Source organism: Anabrus simplex, chromosome 3 (genome assembly GCF_040414725.1).
Source record: "Anabrus simplex isolate iqAnaSimp1 chromosome 3, ASM4041472v1, whole genome shotgun sequence".
NCBI lineage: Eukaryota > Metazoa > Arthropoda > Insecta > Orthoptera > Tettigoniidae > Anabrus > Anabrus simplex.
The window spans coordinates 216,605,491-216,627,032 of record NC_090267.1 but is presented as its reverse complement, the minus strand read 5'-3'; the positions used below and the strand labels follow the sequence as shown (position 1 = coordinate 216,627,032).

General features: G+C 40.2%; 1 protein-coding gene across 1 annotated transcript in view; it reads right to left on the bottom strand.

The window, feature by feature from the left end:
* LOC136867166 (secretin receptor) overlaps positions 1-21,542 on the bottom strand; it is a 246,156-nt gene that overhangs the window by 16,117 nt on the left and 208,497 nt on the right. The window contains exons 10-11 of the mRNA XM_067144283.2: positions 19,616-19,766; positions 5,053-5,436 (exon numbers count right to left, since the gene is read on the bottom strand). Of these exons, the coding sequence (XP_067000384.2) occupies positions 5,053-5,436; positions 19,616-19,766 (535 nt within the window). The remainder of the gene's footprint in view (positions 1-5,052; positions 5,437-19,615; positions 19,767-21,542) is intronic.

Here is a 21,542-nt window from a genome sequence, read left to right as displayed (position 1 = left end):
TCCAAAACTTCACATGTTTCGAGCCACAGCAAACTTTGCCTCTTCCTTGATAAGGGTGGGCGGTAGACTTCGACAGTCAGAACTTAATTATGTTCAGAAGCATCCAGTCGTTATGAATCCTATTTGTAATTTTAAGGAAATCATCATTCGGCATAAACACGAGAGGTACATGCAGTTTTTTGGCTACCTCACTACACTCTTCGTACACTATTTTGGATTCTTATTGTTAAGCAAGTTATCAGACGGATTATTCACTCCAGTATCAAATACTTCCGACTCAAGACTGTCTCTTCACAATAGTAAACAGGACAGCTGCCGAGTTCCAGAGGACGTCCCTATCCTCCCTTCCATAATTGTGGTGTCGATTACGCTGGCCCATTCTCAATTCGTTCAGTAAATGCTCGTAGAAAAATTAGAATTAAATGTTACGCCACTCTTTTTGTCTACCTGGCCACAAAGGCCAACCACATTAAATTCATCAGTGACATTAAAACACATGCCCGTTTAGCCACCCTACATAGATTCATTTCCAGACGTGGAAAAGTATCAAGCATGTGTAGCGACAATGGAAATAATTTCAAGGGTGGTAATAAAGCACTCCATCAGAATACAGATAGTTAAATGGCAAGAATACGCAAGACCAACTGAATATTTTCTCTACTGCAGAAGGTATTAAATGGAATTTTTATCCGTCTTAACCTGCCTCAGTTTGGTGACTGTGTGGGGAAGAACTATGTGGGACGGAAATCTTTGTGTCAACTTGCCGAAGAAACCCAAGGGAGATTGAACATGAAGACTAATTTGGTCATCACGTAAGTAACTATAGCACTCGCCAGTATATGACAAGACTGACAAACCCTTGCGTCACTATTTTCACAATCATGACAGGACAGCCAAGATACATAAACAGTATCGGACTGGCCTACCCTTTCACCATATTTGTTTTCCATACAACAATCTCTAGCTAAAACTTCTACCAGAATTAGAGCTTATGTTATTCTAGAAATTGACATGCAGATAGCCTATATAGGTTCAAATCACAATGACAACAAACGTTAGCTGAGGCCATACGATTATTATCTACGACGAAGGAGTGAATACCATAATATATTAGTTCAAGTGGAAGCCTAGCTAAATTCGAACCCGTTATTCCTCTTATCTTTTGATCCTAACGTCCTTCAAGCCCTTACTCCCGGCCGTTTCCTTGTTTATGGTGTGCTTGTCACCTTACCTGACTCTGATTATAACGACTTTCTCATGAACAGATTATCCAGATTGCAAATTATCCAACAAAAGATTCAGCAGGTTTGGAAGAAATGATCCATGAATCTTCATTAATCGCAGCAGCACCAAAGGTGGTCTTCAGAGATACACAATATCACAATATCCAGCCAGGAACTGTGGTGATAGTGAAGGACGACCACACCTAGCCACTGGAAACTACCTGTAGTTGAGGGCACCTACATTGGACCCGAATGCTTAGTTCACATAGTGGATGCCAAGACATCCACTGGAAGATTACGCCGTGCAGTGCACAAGGTGTACCCTTTTCTTATTAATGATTAACTTGTGTTCCACAGTGTTTATTATCTCATGCATTATCTTTCTCAGGTACGTTCTAGTATGTGGTATTCGAGGCGTTTTTGTGCTATTGACACTGTTTCAGACCGAGCAAGTGGGTACAAGTTTGGGTCACGTAGGTATCAATAATGTTATTGTATATACGTCCAACTAACTAATTTTGACGGTTTTCGGAGACTCTAAGGTGCCGGAATTTTGTCCCGAAGGGCTTCTCCTACGTGCCTGTAAATCTACCGATACGAGGCTGACCTATTTGGGCACCTTCAAATACCACCGGACTGAGCTAGGATTGAGCCTAACAAGATGGGGTCAGGAGGCCAGCGTCTCAACTGTCTGTGCCACTCAGCCAGGCACACGTACCTATCAGCCTGAATTCGGAAGATGGTGGGTTCGACCTCCACTGTCGGCAGCCCTGAATATTATTTTCTGTTTCTTCCCATTTTCATACCAGTCAAATGCTGGAACTGTACCTTAAGGCCACGGTCGTTCCCTTCCCACTCCTAGCCTTTTCTTATTCCATCGTCGCCATCAGATCTAACCGTGCCGGTGCGGCGTAAACCAAATAGTAAAAAAGAGAACCACTGTTTTAGTAACTTAAGTGTTGTATGTCTATTACCTTAACATAGGTCACTTTAATTGTATATTATTTTAACACTATTGATTTAAGGTGGGCGGTGTGTTTAGTATTTTCTTATGCCGGCATTCATTGCTCTTATTTCATGACTTGTCATCTGAAGTTTCTTTCCTGTGTCAGAGAGAGGGCACTAAAAGATCGTTTTTTGTGGACCCGTGTCTGCTCGCGCGGTACATTCTGTCTCAAACCGTTTTGCACGCCTTGTGTGTAATTGAAACTCTTCCGCCTTGTTTACTGACTTTTATGTAGTGTTTATACTGTAATGCAGTTCATTTATAATAACTGCTGTTTTGTATTGTGTTACGTAATCTGATTCACGTCTCGTAGTAGTATTTTTGGTCCTCTGGAAATCGAACATTCGTCCGGCTGATTCAAATCCACTAGTTTTAATTACGTTTAAATACGTTCTGAGGCCCTTCTCAAACATAGTTGTCACTTTTAAGAAAATTAGACATTAAATATACCGGATCTGAACAATCCGTGAATTTCAGATATTTATAGTAAAACTATAGAAAATGAAGTATCCTTTATCTAGGGAAGTAGAGAATAAAGGCTTAACATCTCTATTTAAAGCACAATGCTGCCGTAGAAACTAAATAGGCCGATGCACTTTATGTTTACTACTTATGCAAAATAAAACAGAGCAGACAAAGAATACACACGAGTGTCGTCACGAATCATCCAGGACAAGTTATTATATCTTGAATTGAGATCCCAAATTTCTATGGAGTGCCTTTTTTTAATGTACCCTACTGACATTAAAGGCTGATATGGTTATGGAGCAAAAGAGATTAGGACTGCATTTGAGTGACATTATGTAAAATTCCACATAGTCATTCATCTATTACGGTCAGTCAGGTCAACACCAATATACCCATGAATGAGCTGATTAAAGGGTCATTCATCTTTCATTCACGAAACCCAAACTTTACCATTTCGTGGAGTAGAAATTTAGAGAGCTATTAGATGTTATTAATTAATTAATTCATTTATTTATTTATTTATCGTGTGGTTTGTAATGCCAGGAGTGTCCGAGGGCATGTACAGCTCATCTGGTGCAGGTCTGTATAGTTGACTCCCGTAGACGACCTGCACGTCTGTGTGTGATATAATGATAATGAGGTGCGGAGAGATTGAAACATGGTGCCGGCACATAGCCTACGCCTGCCGAGTAGCACCAAAGGGTATTAGATTGAATATCAGGACTGATTTTGATATCATTTAACGAACTACAACACTCGCCAGTATATGTCAAGACTGGCATAATTAAGTCACCGTTTTCACAATCATGACAGAGCAGCCAAGATGAATAGACAATATAACACTCGCCTACTCTTTCGCCATATTCGTTCTCCGTAGAGCATTTTGGGGTGCTATGGAAGGGCGTTCGCAGTCAAATCAATCTCTGACTAAATCTCCGAACAGAATTCGAGCTCATGTGCGTGTAGAAACTTAAACTTATCCAATCTAAATAAGGCTAAATCAAAATTACAGCACACGTTCGCTGAGGCCAAATAATAATAATAATAATTATTATTATTATTATTATTTATAAGACAACATAGTGTGCCCGTGAGCAAACTTAAAAAAGGTATATTGAACGGCTTATTTTAATATCCTTGCCCTTAAAAGCCCCAGTATAGCTAATTACGTTTTCTTTTCACTTGGCACCTATTTTATACTAGCTTGATATTCAGATGTTGACCACAACTTAATTACACATGCAGTATTAATGTGTATGTAGTAAGATGACCAAGGACTTGTGTAGCCCAGGAACCCAATAATTCGCAGACAATACGCAGATTGTAAAAACCGGGCTGGAAGAGGATGAATGAATATTCCAGTCTATACCAAATTTTGATCGTATTGCATAACACAAAATCAAGCATATACACAGCTTTTCACACCATCCAACGAACTTCTTCTAAATTTCAAATTGTGATTCTGGAATTCTGAAGGAAGAATTATATTGTGATATTTCACTACAAAATTATTAAAGGTAGAACTGATAAATCTAAATTCCTGCTACTTTAACTATTCCATGGTCCTAAATTCGATAGCAGAAAAAAATCAACATTTCAAACTGAGAAAACTGAAAGATCTGCTTATGCGAATTCTCTTCTTCACAGACTGTGCACTATCTATGACAATGCAGTTCGTAGAAAGAATTCACTGTATTTCACCTCACAATATATTGAAAGCTGTCGTAATATATTTTACGCCAGCAAACGAATCATGTAAACATTTCAACCACTCATGATTTCCGAACTACTAATTTGAAAATGACTGTACATTCATTCTTCCATACTTCACTAATGCGTGTAGAATGTAAATGGATATGTTTTAGCCCGGGCTGTGTAGATCATAAGGAAGAGCGCTGGCCTTCTGTGTTCAAGTTGACGGGTTCGATCCTAACCCAGTCCGGTGGTATTTGAAGGTGCTCAAATACGTCAGTCTCGTGTCGGTAGATTTACTGATACGTTAAAGAATCCCTGCGGGACAAAATTCCGGCACCTCAGCGTCTCCGAAAACCGTAAAAGTAGTTAATGTGAAATAAAACCAATGATATTATATATTATTATTATTATTATTATTATTATTATTATTATTATTATTATTATTATTATAACGTAAGGTAGCAACAATGATATACACTAAGAGCGAGACACGGCAAGTGAGGGTGAAGGAACCCTGTAAAAACCAACAAGTAAATGATAACGGAAAGATAAATAAACATGAAAGGAAAGGAATAAAGAAAGAATTGGGGAGATGAGTCTAAAGTCAGAGGACGAAACTTTGGAAGGAGATGTACTCTCACAATTTTTCACTCAACTTACTTCTGAAAAGCTCTTAATAGTAGGAAGCTCCGGTGTATGTTTGATGCTAGGTACTCCTCCGTGGAAGGAACCGTGTATGCCAGTTCTGTTGCTCCCACGCAGGAACTCTACAGCACCCCTCTTCTTATTGAGGCAGCAGTTACTGTTGGGTACCACACTCACAGATGTGAAGGACGTACTCGAATAGCACGAGGCTCGGGGGTGACTGTGACGAGCCCTGAAGTGGAACCGCCCCGTGCTCAGGATACCGTTGGACATGCTCTCTCGCCGGGACCAGGGTAGCAGACTCATCAGTTTTGAACATGAAAATCGTTTCTTCTTCTTGGACAACTCAGTGCGCACTTCACCATTTAGGAAACAATAGAGGACGGCCACGAAGAAACCCTGAAATATAAGAATATTACGTCAGGCATTCGTATGGGCTATCACTACAAATATACATTTAACAGCATCGATCATATCCATGCATTTTCAATGAATGATGTTTGAATAGGAGCCAACTTTAGTACGAGTGTGAGAGGCCAATCAAACATGAGGGAGAATTAAAGAGCGATGTGTAATTTATGTGCGAATTTCAAGTGACTTCGGTGTAATTTTTATGATACCTGACTTGTAATGAAATATTTAAAGTGATATTATGTAAAACTCGTGTGAATTGCTGTGTTGAAAAATGAATGACTCCTTCTACCTCACAAACCTAACACCGCCAGAGTTGGAAAGAACTCTTTAGCCATGGGGACGGACATGCTGCTGATAACGTGAGACAACTGATAATAACGTTCGAAACTTTAAGTACTGTTACGCTTCTCACATGGGTTGGACAGTATCTGTATTCTTTGTATATTGTGTACAGGTTAGCGACGTATCAATGATATTATATTATTCCTGATATAGGCTTTTGATATATGGTACTCCCACTCGATCCGAGGCAATGAAAGTCCCCTGGCAGCTGAAATCGATTGAAAATAGTCCAACGACGTGACCCAGCCCGCACAAAGAACGCAGCAGTACTTCAACAGATCGCGGAAATGTCAGCTCTAAAAACACTTCAATATTTTACTAAGAAGCAAATGAAATTAAACCATATGATCCAATTTAATTGTCTTATTCACAGCTGCAATGTATTGCCTACACGGCAAAACCGAAACTGTGACAATCTCCAAAATTGACCCTATTCTAGTCTCATGACGTTGAATTTATTATCATTAATTCATTAATTCAAAGCGTAATTGTAATGTTGGGCTGATATTTCAGTACAATAGATGGATGTGAAATGAAGTAAAATGGGTACATTTATTTAATATGACCGATTTTTACTAATATAACCATATTTGTGATTTCACGTATAAAAACTGTTAATACAGATCATTATGAAGTTTATCTATATAAATAAAATTGTAGGGGGTCCGCTGTCTGTAATTTCTTTTGTTTTGCCCAATTTTCAGACATTTATCCGTTTTAGGTCAACTCAAGACCGAATCGGTGGTTTTTACGTTTCGTGTCTGTTTGTCTGTTTGTCTGTTTGTCTGTTCCACCATCCCGTCGAAACGGCTGGATAGATCTCAACCAAACTTCATATTTAGAGTATACTCATCCCGGGGAAGGTTTCGATATGCATATAATTTTAAAATCTTTGCATACATGGGGGGTTATAGGAAAACCAGAATGGTTTTTCCACCATCACGTCAAAACGGCTGGATAGATCTCAACCAAACTTCATATTTAGAGTACACTCATCCCGGGGAAGGTTTCGATATGCGACTCATTTTAAAATCTTTGAATACACGGGGGGTTTATAGGAAAACCAGAATGGTTTTTCAACCATCACGTCGAAACGGCTCAATAGATCTCAACCAACCTTCATATTTAGAGTATACTCATCCCGGGGAAGGTTTCGATATGCATATCATTTTATAATCTTTGAACAGACGGAGGGTTTATAGGAAAACCAGAATGGTTTTTCCCACCATCACGTCGAAACAGCTGGATAGATCGCAACCAAACTTCATATTTAGAGTATACTCATCCCGTGGAATGTTTCGATATGCATATCATTTTAAAATCTTTGAATAGACGGGGTGTTTATAGGAAAACCTGAATGGTTCTTCTACCATCACTTCAAAACGGCTGGATAGATCTGAACCAAACTTCACATTTAGAGTATACTCATCCCGGGGAAGGTTTCGATATGCATATTATTTTAAAATCTTTGAATAGACGGGGGTTTATAGGAAAACCAGAATGGTTTTCCTCAATTTTCTCTTATACTATTGATTTTCTGTAAACTTCGTTTACCGTACGTGAAATGTCTCTTCATTATAAACAACTTTCGTTATGTTCATAATTTACTTTACTCTTCACATGACGGAGAAATTTACAATTTTCCGCTGGTATCATGCTCTGCATTGAGTGATCGACAGACCGACAACGAATCTACAGGTTACCGTGGCAACGTCTCTGACTGCATACCAGCAGGGAAGTAACGTATTGCCATTTTCCTCATCATGCTTTTAAATTCGTGTTTGTTCCTTGGGTAGAAGAAAAGAGAGGCGTCAATCGGCCTATCTGCGGGATATTGGCGGAATATCGTTGGATGTTATAACCGCCCTCGAATAGATTAAGTAATAACACCATTAGTCATCTTCTTATTATTTGTTTACCTAAGAATCACTGGACCTAAATTTCTCCTCTGTTACGCTTTATTATATCCATAACTCACACTAGCATAATTTATTGAGGGGCATTTGATTTTCCAATACATTAACTTTGCATTTACATATTTGTCGTTAGCCGGCTGTCCTCAGTGATAATCCATTTTCTATTACTTTCAACTTTCTTAACTGTATTATTTTCTTCCTTAATTACTCCGTATGTACGCGAGTGCTACAAACTACTGGTTGTATTTCCACCATTACTCATATTTAGAATATACCTGTCCTTGATAGGTTTTAGGGCAAATATTGTTTCTAAATCCCTGAACTGACTGGGGGTTTATACGAAACCGAAACAGTGATTTTGCACTTCCACAAAATATACACAACCAACGTTAATTTAAATCTACCTGCCTTGGTAGAAATTAATTTCTAAACCTTTTCTCTCATGTGCATCATTTCGATACGAGGATTAATAAGGGAGATATCATTAACGGACCGTTTTTCTGTACAAGTCCCATTGGACTTAACTCACGAGCGAGTGCGTGTAAAGCGTATTCCTTATAACTTGAAAACTACTGAAGACATTCGAACCAAACTTTATATTTAGCATCCACCTGTCCAAAGGTAGGTTTTAAACGTAAATAACATTTCATGTTCCGGAATGGACTGGCGGTTTATTGGGAACCGAAATGGTGATTTTACTCTTCCACAATATATACAGAACAAGACCAACCTGACTGGAAATCGACCAAACGTGGTGGAATTCCACCTCTAAACCTTTTTTTCTTCATGTGCATTTTTTTCGTCAGGAGTTTTAATAAGGGAGATATAATGAATGGTCAGTTTTGCAGGTTAAGTCCAGCGGACATAGCCCAAAAGGTGTTTTACATGGAGCAGATTCCTTATCTGTATAAATCAAATCGTAACGTAGTAGTCTACACTGACTATTTTTGCGAAATTTTCGTACAGCTTTCCGCTTAGGGGGTAATAATGACCATCTCCATAATTTTTGGTATAGTTTCCTGAAAGTCCTAATTATTTCCCGCCTCGCCCAAAATCCAGATTGCGGCATAATCTGCCAGAAGAAAAAGAAGATAATTGAAATTTGACAAAATTATACGTTTTAGCCTGTAACGAACGGAAAACGTCCTAGATCATTAAATTTTTCACTTTTTATCCCCGAAGAATATCGAAATATGTAGGCAATTTTCATGATGGTGCACACCTTCGGAAATTCCTATCACATAACGGATTTCACAATCAACGTTCAATTTGGAATGATCTACAACCTTGGTCTTATGACTTTTTGCCGTATCTGTATCCCTTTTACGTTTGATTTTTCTCCATTAATCGATGTTAAGTCAATTTGGAATTTTCACATCCATAATTCATACCTTCAATTACTTATATGAAATACAGAATCATCAAACTCTTAACGAAAATTGGCCCACCCAGTAGCCATATGTGAGCCAAATGCTATGTATGTAGCTGTCACATAATTATCCGAAAAGTAATGTAATGTGAGATAATCTTACAAAACCTTTACCCTGTTCCACGTTTCTAACTCAGTCTGACCCAAGAATAGATGACATATCATAGCACCAGCCATTTAGGCCACTAAATCCGACGTGTCTTATGGTATAATCCTTTGTCGATATGACGTACGTTTAGTAGCAGTTAATCTGTAAATGAAGGTCTTCAGTATATATGACGTACGTTTAGTAGCAGTTAATCTGTAAATGAAGGTCTTCAATATTGTAAACACGCATATACTTTCGTATGTCGATCTATATATATTCACTGATGTCGATTTGTAGTGATCGAGAAAGGGTGGGTCTGCTATTGTAATCAGTACTCCCCACACCGACTTTGACTGGCATTAGGAAAGAGTTCCTTCTCCATCGCCTGTGTAACTGTCATTAGTAAGGAAGGCCTATAATTGTAATGAATAGTTCACTTCTCGATTTGACTTGCAGAAGGCGAGTGAGCATGCAGTTTTGTTTAAAACTCCCCTACCCGATTGTGTTTGGCAGTAGGCAAGGGTGCCCGCCATTATAAAGAAATGTCCTCATCTAAAGTGTGACTGGCATTAGGCATAGTGGCCTGCTATTTTGATGGAAACTCACCAACTTGGTGTGACTGGCAGTAAGCTGGCTCGCAGTAGGAAAATGGGCCTGGCATTATAATGATAACTGCACAACTCAATTTCTAGTGATAGTGGGGTAATGGCCTGACATTATAATAAGAACTCCTCAACTGTAATCTGTCTGGAAGTAGGAAAGGGGGCTGCCATTTTAACGAAAACTCCCCAAATCGATTCTGTTCGCGTAGTAGGCAATGGGGCCTGCAATTATGATGTAAACTTCCCAACTCGATTGTGAATGGCAGTAGGCAAGTGAGCCTACCGTTATATCACAAATCCGTAACAAACACTTTACATTGGAAACAACGTATAGGGACCTCCCCATGCTGTTTCTCGGATAACGCTAAGAGACATGCAATTTTAAAACAATCTTATTTATTGCATGTACACTATTTACTTCGATATTCGAATACAATGTAGAATACCGTAGCGAAGCACGGGTACATTCGCTAGTAACAAATATATGTTATAAGCACTACAAAACTCGCAATTTCGGATTATGTTTCCAAGGGCGGCCAATCTCTTCTATTTAGAAACACTGATTTCAAGAGAATGTTTAGATGAACTTACAATTTAAAACATCTTCAATTTTTTTACAACTCCATTTGATTATTTGTATATATGCCAATAGAGGATGTACTAAGGAGTAATACGTCGCAAAAGAACAAAATTAATTTTCCGGTAAACATAAAACTTTCTTTCAACTGGCTACTCAGTTATCACCATCAATGAATAGTGACTACACGAAACCCGCAATGACATTATCTAATAATAATAATAATAATAATTGTTACGGAGATATCCGTGGTAGGTAGAGGTGAAAGAAGGTGCGGGTGTGAATGGGTTTCAAGCTACGAAATTAACGTGCAATGTAAAATTAATTTAAAATTTAACTAGGTTATATTTTCTTTTCAAAAACAAGAGATAACAATCATAACAGGTACAGAGTAGCAAAAATGCCAAGGGGCAGAAAACCCCATTCATGCCCAGGAGCACTGGCTCCAAACATTACACATAAAGCCTGCACGAGGCATACAGAAACAAATTTCAAAGAGCGATCCGCTCTCAAAATTGTAAGCCTATCACAAGGCCACACCAAACTCTACCTTCAAGCTGTCCTCTAAGGACGTATTCACAGGGGTAAAATACCCAACCTACGGAGGTCTATTACATGAAAAGAAGGTTGATTGCATGACCTCTAAAATAACAATTTGAGAGAAGGCGATCTTGCACTCCTAATACACTTTGTTTTTAAAACCTAATCTGGCTCTGGGCCGCTAACGCAAGGGCTAATCCCATACTACAGAGGTGACTTAGAGAAGAACACTTTACATTACATAAACGAAGAATAGTTTGAAAAAAATAAGTTCACCTCAAAACAAATGTGAGTGGGAGCTCGAGAGGGTTAGCACTCTCTATCCCAATATGTAGCTTTACAAGAAAAAGATGAAAAGAGTAATTACATTTTGGGAAAAGGTTACATGATGGAAATGCTTCGAACCCGCCGCGAGTGTTAAACTGCCGACCTAGCAAGAAAAGAAGTTATTAATAGGCCATTACCTGGTGTTGAACGGCTGAAGAAGAAAGAGGCGCTTCCCGCCTCCTGCTATGTACTTAATACACTGAAAGATGGAACAGAAGTGGCCCGGAGACCATAAAATCAGCAGTTTATATACTCTCGCGGAAGTTTCTAGGCGTTAGGGGAATGAAAACACCCGCCCACAATGTTTTTATTGGATAGGACCCCGCAATCGATTCAAGTTGGGGGAAGATACATCTGATTGGTCAGAAATTACTAAAAGAAATTCGGGATTGGATAAATCTAAAACAAGGGGAAAAAGAGGGGTATACAGCCAACTTAAACAATAACAGAAAGAAATTTAACAAGAAACAAACTTTTGAAATAAAAATTTCTCCAACAAAATAGTTCTTTGACTCCGTACTAGGGTGCGCTATTGTTGATCTTCAGTAGTGTCCTCTAGAAGAGAAAGTTCACACTTCTTACTTCAAGCGAAACAAAAACACATCAAAAGTGACACAGTTCAAAAACTCAAAATTTTCCACGTGGTGACATCTTCTGAGAAAGTAGAGAATTAATAGAATAGATAAAGTTCAACCTTCCTCCAGAAGAGGAGTTTCAACTGGCGCAACTTTTAAATAAACGGTGTAGAGGTGTACCGCCCGGTACAGACCTCCCCCCCCAAAAGTTCCTCCAGGGGTGACACATGAAATCAGTTTGAAACAAAGTCCAAGTAATGATGTTGATACGAAGATAGATAGCAGAAGCATTTACAAGATTTCTTAATTCAGTTTCAAAATGTTGTTGTTGCAGGTGAATGAAAGTCTTTATGTTTGTAGAATTTGAATTTCTGAAGATAAACTTTTAATACTTAAAGGTGAAGAAAAATTTTGCAATGTCCACCAAATATTGTTGTTGAATTCCCAAGTGTAGTTATTGCTTATGGTGACTGTCCATGTAGTTGATGTAGATTGAGTCGGATGGCCAGACCGGCCGTTGCAGCTTGCGTCCAACGGAGGCCGCTCGGACCCCTCAAGTACCCTGAGATACCGCTCGCCCGCACTATGAGGGGAGCAGAGGTGTTGAAGTACGCCGCGCCCGCGGTGAACAGATACAGGCTGCGGGCATGTAGCAGGTCGTGCGCCGCACATCAGCCTTGGCCGGGAGGAGAGCTCCGGCTCGCCGTGCACATGTCGTCCTCGCTGGAGAGGAGGGGGCCCATCCCCCTCCCCAGTCGCTGCACGGCGCTGCGCGGCTGCGGGGGCGCTGAAACATTAAAGCTAGGCGGCAGAATAGTGTTGGACTATCATCTTCTTTGAGGGTACAGGCTTGTGGAGAGGTTGAGGGGCCAGCGGCGTGTAGATATCCATGGCATTTACTATTATGAAGCCACAGTGTAAGGTGGAGCAGGAGACGGGAGCGTGGTAATGGCCGTGGCAAGAACAGGATGGCAGTTTAACGGGTCGGGGCAGGTTTTACACAAGGCTTACATCTAAAACCAAAATATTACAGAAGGGGCAGAATGCCTTAAAAGTGAAACTCAAAAAAATATAACCTTCATATCCTTTCAAAATAATATGAAGCAAGTTAACACAGAAATTACACCGGTTTCACCTGGGACAGGTGAACTCTAAATATCCTCTCGGTGGCTGGATTACTTAGCAATAAGGTAACCGGCGTAAGAAAATCGAGAATGATACAAGGCCCATGAAATCTGGGGGCAAGCTTGCCCGCGGGAACAAAATTTTTGACCATAACCTGGTCACCTACCTTCAAAGTGGTGGGTCTCCGTCCACGATCATACCTTTCCCTAACCTTTTCATGAGACACTTTAAGATTGGCTTTAGCCTTCTTCCAAAGATCTTTAATGTTGTCCGGATCTATTGTCTCGGGCAGAATGTCATTCAGAGACCAGAGGTTAGAGAGCGGCGTGTTGGGAACGAACTTAAACATCAAAGAAGCTGGAGTAAATTTGTGTGATTCATGAACCGCCGAATTCAAAGCAAAAGCTAACCAATGCAGGGACGTGTCCCACCTAGAATGATCTTCATGATGATAGGCAATAAGTGCGGACCTGAGATTACGGTTAACCCGTTCAGCCAGAGATGGTTGAGGGTAATAAGCAGATGTAGTTACATGAGAGATGGACAAGTCAAAACAGAATTTACGAAACAGATTTGATGTAAAAGCTTTAGCATTATCAGATACAATGTATTGGCACGGACCAAAAGAAGCAAAAATAGAATTTAAGCAAGTAATGGTTGACTGAGCGGTAGCCAGCTTAGTCGGAAATAACCAGGAAAATCTTGTAAAACCATCTACACACACAAAGATGAACTTGTTGGCATTGCCCTTTGACTGGGGGAAGGGTCCCACATAATCAATATACAGGCGTTCCATGGGGCGCGACGCTTGATGAGAAGACAAAAGGCCTACCTTAGTGGACATGGTGGGTTTACTGATCAAACAAGATTTACAAGCTTTTACGAGTTCCCGAATTTCACCGTCCATACCTTTCCATATGAACATTTCACGAATCTTTTCACGAGTTTTAAAGATTCCAAGATGCCCCCCCAATGGGGTCTCATGATAGTATTTGAAGATCATAGGTACAAGAACCGCTGGAACAACAACTTTCATCAACTTATCATGCCTCGAAGGGCAACATAGAACACCATTCCTCAGAACATAAGGGACAGCATGTTCCCCAGAAGAAAGGGTTTCCATTATCGGAGCCAGCGTAGGATCTTCACGTTGGTATTTCTCGATATCCCTAAAGAGCATGGGAGCATCGGTTAGGATGGCATTAACACCAGATAGTATGGACTCGGAAGGTAATGAACTGTCGACCGGTTCATGGGTCTCGACCTCGTTTGAAAACATACGGCTGAGTCCATCAGCCACAACATTTTCGGTACCTCTGATATGCCTGACATCGAATTGGAAGGCGGAAATACGGATGGCCCAACGGGCTATACGACCAGTACGACGCGGTCTACCTAAGACCCAGCTTAAGGCTTGGTTATCTGTCTCCAGGTCGAATTTGACATGTTCCAGATAGAGACGGAACTTTTCTAAGGCGAATAAGACTGCCAACCCTTCGAGCTCATAGATGGAATACTTGGCTTCTTGAGCCGATAGAGTCCTAGATGCATAGGCGATGGGACGCCTCCCTAGTTCAGTCTCTTGAAGAAGGACTGCAGCTACAGCTGACGACGACGCGTCCGTTTGGACGATGAATTTCTTCGAGAAATCAGGCATAGCAAGTACAGGGGCATTACAGAGAGCTAATTTAAGATCTTCGAAAGCGGCTTGTTGAGAAGGTCCCCACTCGAATTTGATGCCTTTCCTACGAAGAAGGTTTAAGGGCGCCGCTCTATTAGCGAAGTTAGGAATAAACTTCCTGAAGAAATTCACCATACCAATGAATCTAGCGATACCTTTGATGTCCTTAGGAGGTTTAAAATCACGGATGGCCTGTGTTCTAGAATGATCGACAGCTACCCCATCGGGTGACACAATATGCCCTAGGAATGACATAGAGGGCTTAGCAAAGGCAACCTTGGACAACTTGACAGTTAACCCAGCCTTACGAAGGCGATTCAGAACTTCTCGCAGATGATCTAGATGTTCTTCAAAAGTCTCGGAAAATACGACGACATCATCCAAGTAGTGATATAAGTACTCAAATTTGATGTCGGAAAAGACCCTATCTAGTAGCCTAGTGAGCACAGCTGCCCCCGTGGGGAGCCCGAAAGGCACGCGGTTGTATTCGTATAAGTTCCAGTCCGTGGCAAACGCTGTAAGATGTTTAGACTCTTCGGCAAGGGGAATTTGATTATAGGCCTGATTCAAGTCCAAGATGGTGAAGAACTTGGCCTTACGAAACCATGAAAAGCAAGAATGAAGGTCGGGAAGGGGCACCGATTGCAACACCACCTTCCGATTGAGAGCCCTGTAATCAATGACAGGCCTGAAGCCTCCTTGGGGTTTCGGGACTAGAAAAATAGGCGAAGAATACGCTGACTTAGAGGGCCTAATAATACCATCCTTCAACATCTGATCGATGATTTCTTTCAGAGCCTTCATTTTAGGTGGAGATAGCCTATACGGTGGAAAACGGACAGGAATCGAATCCGTGACCTCAATTTTGTATTCAATAAGGTCAGTAACACCAAGAGTATCAGAGAACACCTCGGGAAACGACTGACACAGTTTCCGAATACCATCAGCCTGCTCCTCAGGTAGATGTCTAAGGTCTAACAACATCTCATCCTGGGTAGGCGAAATAGATGAACATGATACAGAATTACACTTTAACAAGGGAATTCTACAATTGGACGCAAATTTGAATGTGCACGACCTACTCTGGAGATCGAGCACAAGACCAGTGTGAGAAATGAAGTCCGCTCCCAATATGATGGGGCAAGACAAGTGCTTAGCCACAAACAGTTTGATTTTCCATGTAAATTTAAAAATACGAATTTTGACCAGTACGGAACCTAGAATTTCTAATGGCGATGAATTAGCCGAAACATATTGAATAAGAGCTGAGACATGGTCAGGTAGTTTACAAACAGATTTCAATTTAGAATACCATTCAGCCGAAATAATCGAACAAACACTGCCTGAATCTAAGAGAGCTGTTATAGGCTCGTTATTTAACTCAATCTTAAGAAAAGGAACAGGTGCGGGGGTATCCGCCGCAATCCTAAGACATTCTTTAGGGCATTCAAAAGATGAATTTGAAGGCTGATTGTTCTCTGCATTTACAACCTGTTTACTAGGGGCTGAGTCTCGGGAAGATGGATTAGTCGACTCAGCCGATGCCACTAGTCACTTTTTATTATTGGCATAGGTGGAATTTGCACCAGAAGTTGAGCAGGAGGGGGTGCTATTTGAGTTTGGGCAATTTTTGGCGATATGTGAGAAGGCCCCACACTTAAAACAGCCTTGTGATGAACCAGCTCCATTATTTGCCCTACTAGACTTGATCAGAGGACACTTATTGCGCAGATGGTCAGGCGACCCGCAAGCATAACATTTACGAGGGGTGACTGATCGGCGAGGTGGAAGCCGAGTATTACTAAAAGAAGGCGGGGGTTCTTTTGCCACACGCAAGGAATCGGCATACCTAACTCCTTCCGCAGAGACGGCTAATGCTTCCAGTTCAGAGAAGGTTTGCGGGCACGCCGTGAAACACAAATATGACCTGTAGGGTGGTGAAATCCCTTCGACAATAGCTTGCACGATCTGATCCTCAGGGAAGTGGAGAGCAAACACCCTAGTATAAAACTTAATATCTTGGATGAAGTCTGCCAGGTTTTCATCCAAGCGCTGTACCCGATAATAGTATTTCTGAATAAGAGATGACCTCGCGCGGGCAGGAATAAAATTTGCAAGCAGATGTGCATGGAAATCTTCGATAGATGACTGTTCAGCTATGGCTCTTACTATTTTATCTGAGAGAACCCCAATAGCATAAGGATAGATAATTTGCAAAATTTGACATGGGGAAAGAGAAAACACAAGGGCATGATCCTGAAATTCCACTAGAAATCTTAAAAATGAAATTACGTCACTGGTGGTATTAACGGAAAACTTGGATATACCTCTGAGCAACATTGCCAATGGATGAGGCAAGCTGCTAAACCCGGGCGACATAGTAGGTAAAGGTTTCAATGGCAAGGAAGTTAATTCAGCACGTACATTGTTCAACGATGTGCGGCGTTCAGACTCGTTGTCCAATGGGGCAGAGATAGTTTGAGCAGCAACGGTTATCCTATTGCCTTCTCCCTTTGCAGGTTCTTCCTCCCTACTTACATTCACTATGGTGGGCTGATCAGATTTGGGAGGAACTTCCCCAGTTAACAATTGAGTGACTTTACTAGACAATTCAGAGATAGTTTCAAGGAGCCTATTAGCTTGCTTCCTCTGAACGTCATTCACCTTCAGAGACAACAGATCATTAACTCTATTTGAAAAGTGATATAATCTGCCTTGCACACGCTTAATTTGGTTAGGAGACGGATCATTTTCATCAAAAAAACTAACTACGGAAGCTAGCCCAGTAATATTCTCCGTGATCGTGGAAAGAGAGTCGTCAATTTCTTTCTCTCCCAAATTGGGGATGGAAATGGGCAAATCAAGGGACTCTCTAAGCTTGTTAGTGTCTATTGCAACCGTTCCTCCAGATTGAACGTTTCTGATAGTTAACTCGTATATCAACTCCTCTTTGCGCAAATAGTTAAGGAGGAGAACATCGCGAGGGCCGGACATGATGACAGAACAATAAAAAAAAAACTCAAAAAATTCCAGCAACTGAGAAAATTGTTAGAGTTCGAAGTAAAGCAATGTTTAGCCGTCAAAAGGGGCTAAATTGAGACCCATTCAACCACGCTTTGCTACCACTTGTTACGGAGATATCCGTGGTAGGTAGAGGTGAAAGAAGGTGCGGGTGTGAATGGGTTTCAAGCTACGAAATTAACGTGCAATGTAAAATTAATTTAAAATTTAACTAGGTTATATTTTCTTTTCAAAAACAAGAGATAACAATCATAACAGGTACAGAGTAGCAAAAATGCCAAGGGGCAGAAAACCCCATTCATGCCCAGGAGCACTGGCTCCAAACATTACACATAAAGCCTGCACGAGGCATACAGAAACAAATTTCAAAGAGCGATCCGCTCTCAAAATTGTAAGCCTATCACAAGGCCACACCAAACTCTACCTTCAAGCTGTCCTCTAAGGACGTATTCACAGGGGTAAAATACCCAACCTACGGAGGTCTATTACATGAAAAGAAGGTTGATTACATGACCTCTAAAATAACAATTTGAGAGAAGGCGATCTTGCACTCCTAATACACTTTGTTTTTAAAACCTAATCTGGCTCTGGGCCGCTAACGCAAGGGCTAATCCCATACTACAGAGGTGACTTAGAGAAGAACACTTTACATTACATAAACGAAGAATAGTTTGAAAAAAATAAGTTCACCTCAAAACAAATGTGAGTGGGAGCTCGAGAGGGTTAGCACTCTCTATCCCAATATGTAGCTTTACAAGAAAAAGATGAAAAGAGTAATTACATTTTGGGAAAAGCTTACATGATGGAAATGCTTCGAACCCGCCGCGAGTGTTAAACTGCCGACCTAGCAAGAAAAGAAGTTATTAATAGGCCATTACCTGGTGTTGAACGGCTGAAGAAGAAAGAGGCGCTTCCCGCCTCCTGCTATGTACTTAATACACTGAAAGATGGAACAGAAGTGGCCCGGAGACCATAAAATCAGCAGTTTATATACTCTCGCGGAAGTTTCTAGGCGTTAGGGGAATGAAAACACCCGCCCACAATGTTTTTATTGGATAGGACCCCGCAATCGATTCAAGTTGGGGGAAGATACATCTGATTGGTCAGAAATTACTAAAAGAAATTCGGGATTGGATAAATCTAAAACAAGGGGAAAAAGAGGGGTATACAGCCAACTTAAACAATAACAGAAAGAAATTTAACAAGAAACAAACTTTTGAAATAAAAATTTCTCCAACAAAATAGTTCTTTGACTCCGTACTAGGGTGCGCTATTGTTGATCTTCAGTAGTGTCCTCTAGAAGAGAAAGTTCACACTTCTTACTTCAAGCGAAACAAAAACACATCAAAAGTGACACAGTTCAAAAACTCAAAATTTTCCACGTGGTGACATCTTCTGAGAAAGTAGAGAATTAATAGAATAGATAAAGTTCAACCTTCCTCCAGAAGAGGAGTTTCAACTGGCGCAACTTTTAAATAAACGGTGTAGAGGTGTACCGCCCGGTACAATAATAATAATAATAATAATAATAATAATAATAATAATAATAATAATGTATTGTCATTTCTTTGCTTTCTGTCTTCATGTTATTACTTCTAATACGTGTTTTCTTAAAATTGAGGCAATGGATATATCAGCTCCTTGAAACACTGCATCATGAATTCTAAGGATACCTATTGGATATAGCACTCCTTGCATCTGTACCTACCTTTGCAATTGTTTCTACTTCGGATAGACTACGTCCAGTGACTATATTTGTATATTTTCCAATAGAGGATGTACTAAGGACCAACACGTCGCAAAAGAACAAAATTAATTTTCCGGTAAACATAAAACTTTCTTTCAACTGGCCACTCAGTTATCACCATCACTGAATAGTGAAGTAGAGTCTATCATCAAAATTCTTGGTAGGGAACATCTGAAAGTCATACTTTATTTTACCTGGAATGAGGCAAAGAACTGGTCACAGAACAGCCAGGTGACTTCAACTATTTCATCCACACCTATGTACGAGTAGTATGCAGGAACAAGGAACACCATGTAGTGGACTCCAAACAAAGGAACCAAGACGAGAGTAGATTTCGCCCAGCGTCTGTACAGAAATACAAGTAAATGAAGAGTTAAATTGTTTGGTAGACTCGCTTATCATCATAAAATAACAGTTAAATATGACAAGTTTGGTGGATATAACAAAAATACATGTAACAAAATATAGCATACAATCAGTCACAATAAGAAAGTGAACGGGGTTGTATCCACAAGGGTACGTACCGATGATAGGTATTATTAAAATTAAGTATCTGGTCATCTTTGAGTAAGACATTTTATTATTGACATTTGATTTATTAATTCTGCACAAATTTATGCATATTTAAGACAATTTTGATGTTCAATGTATCTGAAATATAAAAAGGAACATAAATAAAACAAAAGGCTGATGTCAGTATTTCGGACAAAAGATAAATCTAGAGTCGTGGATGTGCTCGGCTACGGCTCCTGCAGTGTGAAACTTGCCTCACAACGCTTGGAAATATTAAATTTGAGACTCTTCCAATAAGTGTTTTGACCCCAAGCGGTGATGATTTTGAACTTACGACATTCTAACAAACCGCTCTAACGCGTCGAATCCGTTTTCGATCAGCCTGAAGCTATTTATTGTCTATATGTTGCGATAATTTGCAAATTCAGATACGTTTCGCAATTTCTTCACAACACAATTTTCTTGAATGTTCATTCAGGGGCGTAGCGGGGGGGAAGGAGGGGGTTACTGGGGGTTAGAACCCCCATATAATATTTATTCACAAAACAAAATAAATAGAAACTGACAATAAACAATAAAGTAAATAAACATTCAGAGACATAGTTGTAGACCCAACAGATGTGTAATTCACTTATATCAGCGCCCTTGCAAGACAAGTCATGCATGCACCTTCATTGTGTTCTACCATCATTTTGTAACTATAACCCCCCCCCCCATCGGCCGACAATGGCACGCTCTTGTCATTAACTTATATAATTTATTTATTTATTTATTTATTTATTTATTTATTTATTTATTTATTTATTTTGAAGTCTAGCACTGGCAAAGTTAGGACTCGTGGTCTTCTCTTACACATAACCACGTAAATTACAGGATAATAACATATATATATACTAGCACATGTACCCATGCTTCGCTGCGGTAATCTGCATTGTTGACTGTACGGATTTCTCTAATTACTGTAAAGGCAGTGAGTAAGATTATATTAAATTTCATGTCACTTGGCGCTATCCGAGAAACAAAACAGAGAGGACGCCATACCTTGTTTCCGATGCAAGGTAGGTATTAAGGGAAGTTTTCAGGATAATGACAGGCAACATTTCCCACTGCCAATCACAATCAAGTTTGGGCGATTCAATTATAACGGCAGGCTTACTTGGCAACTGCCATTCAAAATAGAGATGGAGAGCTTTCGTCATAAAGAGAGGCCCTTTTTCCTAATGTCACTCACAATCGAGTTGGAGAGATTTTAATATAATTGAGAAATGCAGCACTACCTAAAGTAAAACAACCGAGACACGAAAAAATCACAGGACCAAAGTAGTAGATCTCTCCAAAACGAACGGCGATTGCGGATTCTGTTATGTGATGCGACCTACCGTTTAGCCATCAATTATTATCCCGAAGCGAAGGTCTGGACCGTCATTAAAATTACATTCATATGCGATACTTTCCGGGGCCAAAAATGATCCTTTTGAACAGTTTGGAATTTCTCCTCAAACATAAGAGTTTCCAGGTTTCGGGATTAGAACTCGCATACTACGTAGTAATTAAGGATGAAAGTAATACAGCTATGATAGTTGAAATTATGAGAAAATAGGATTATAA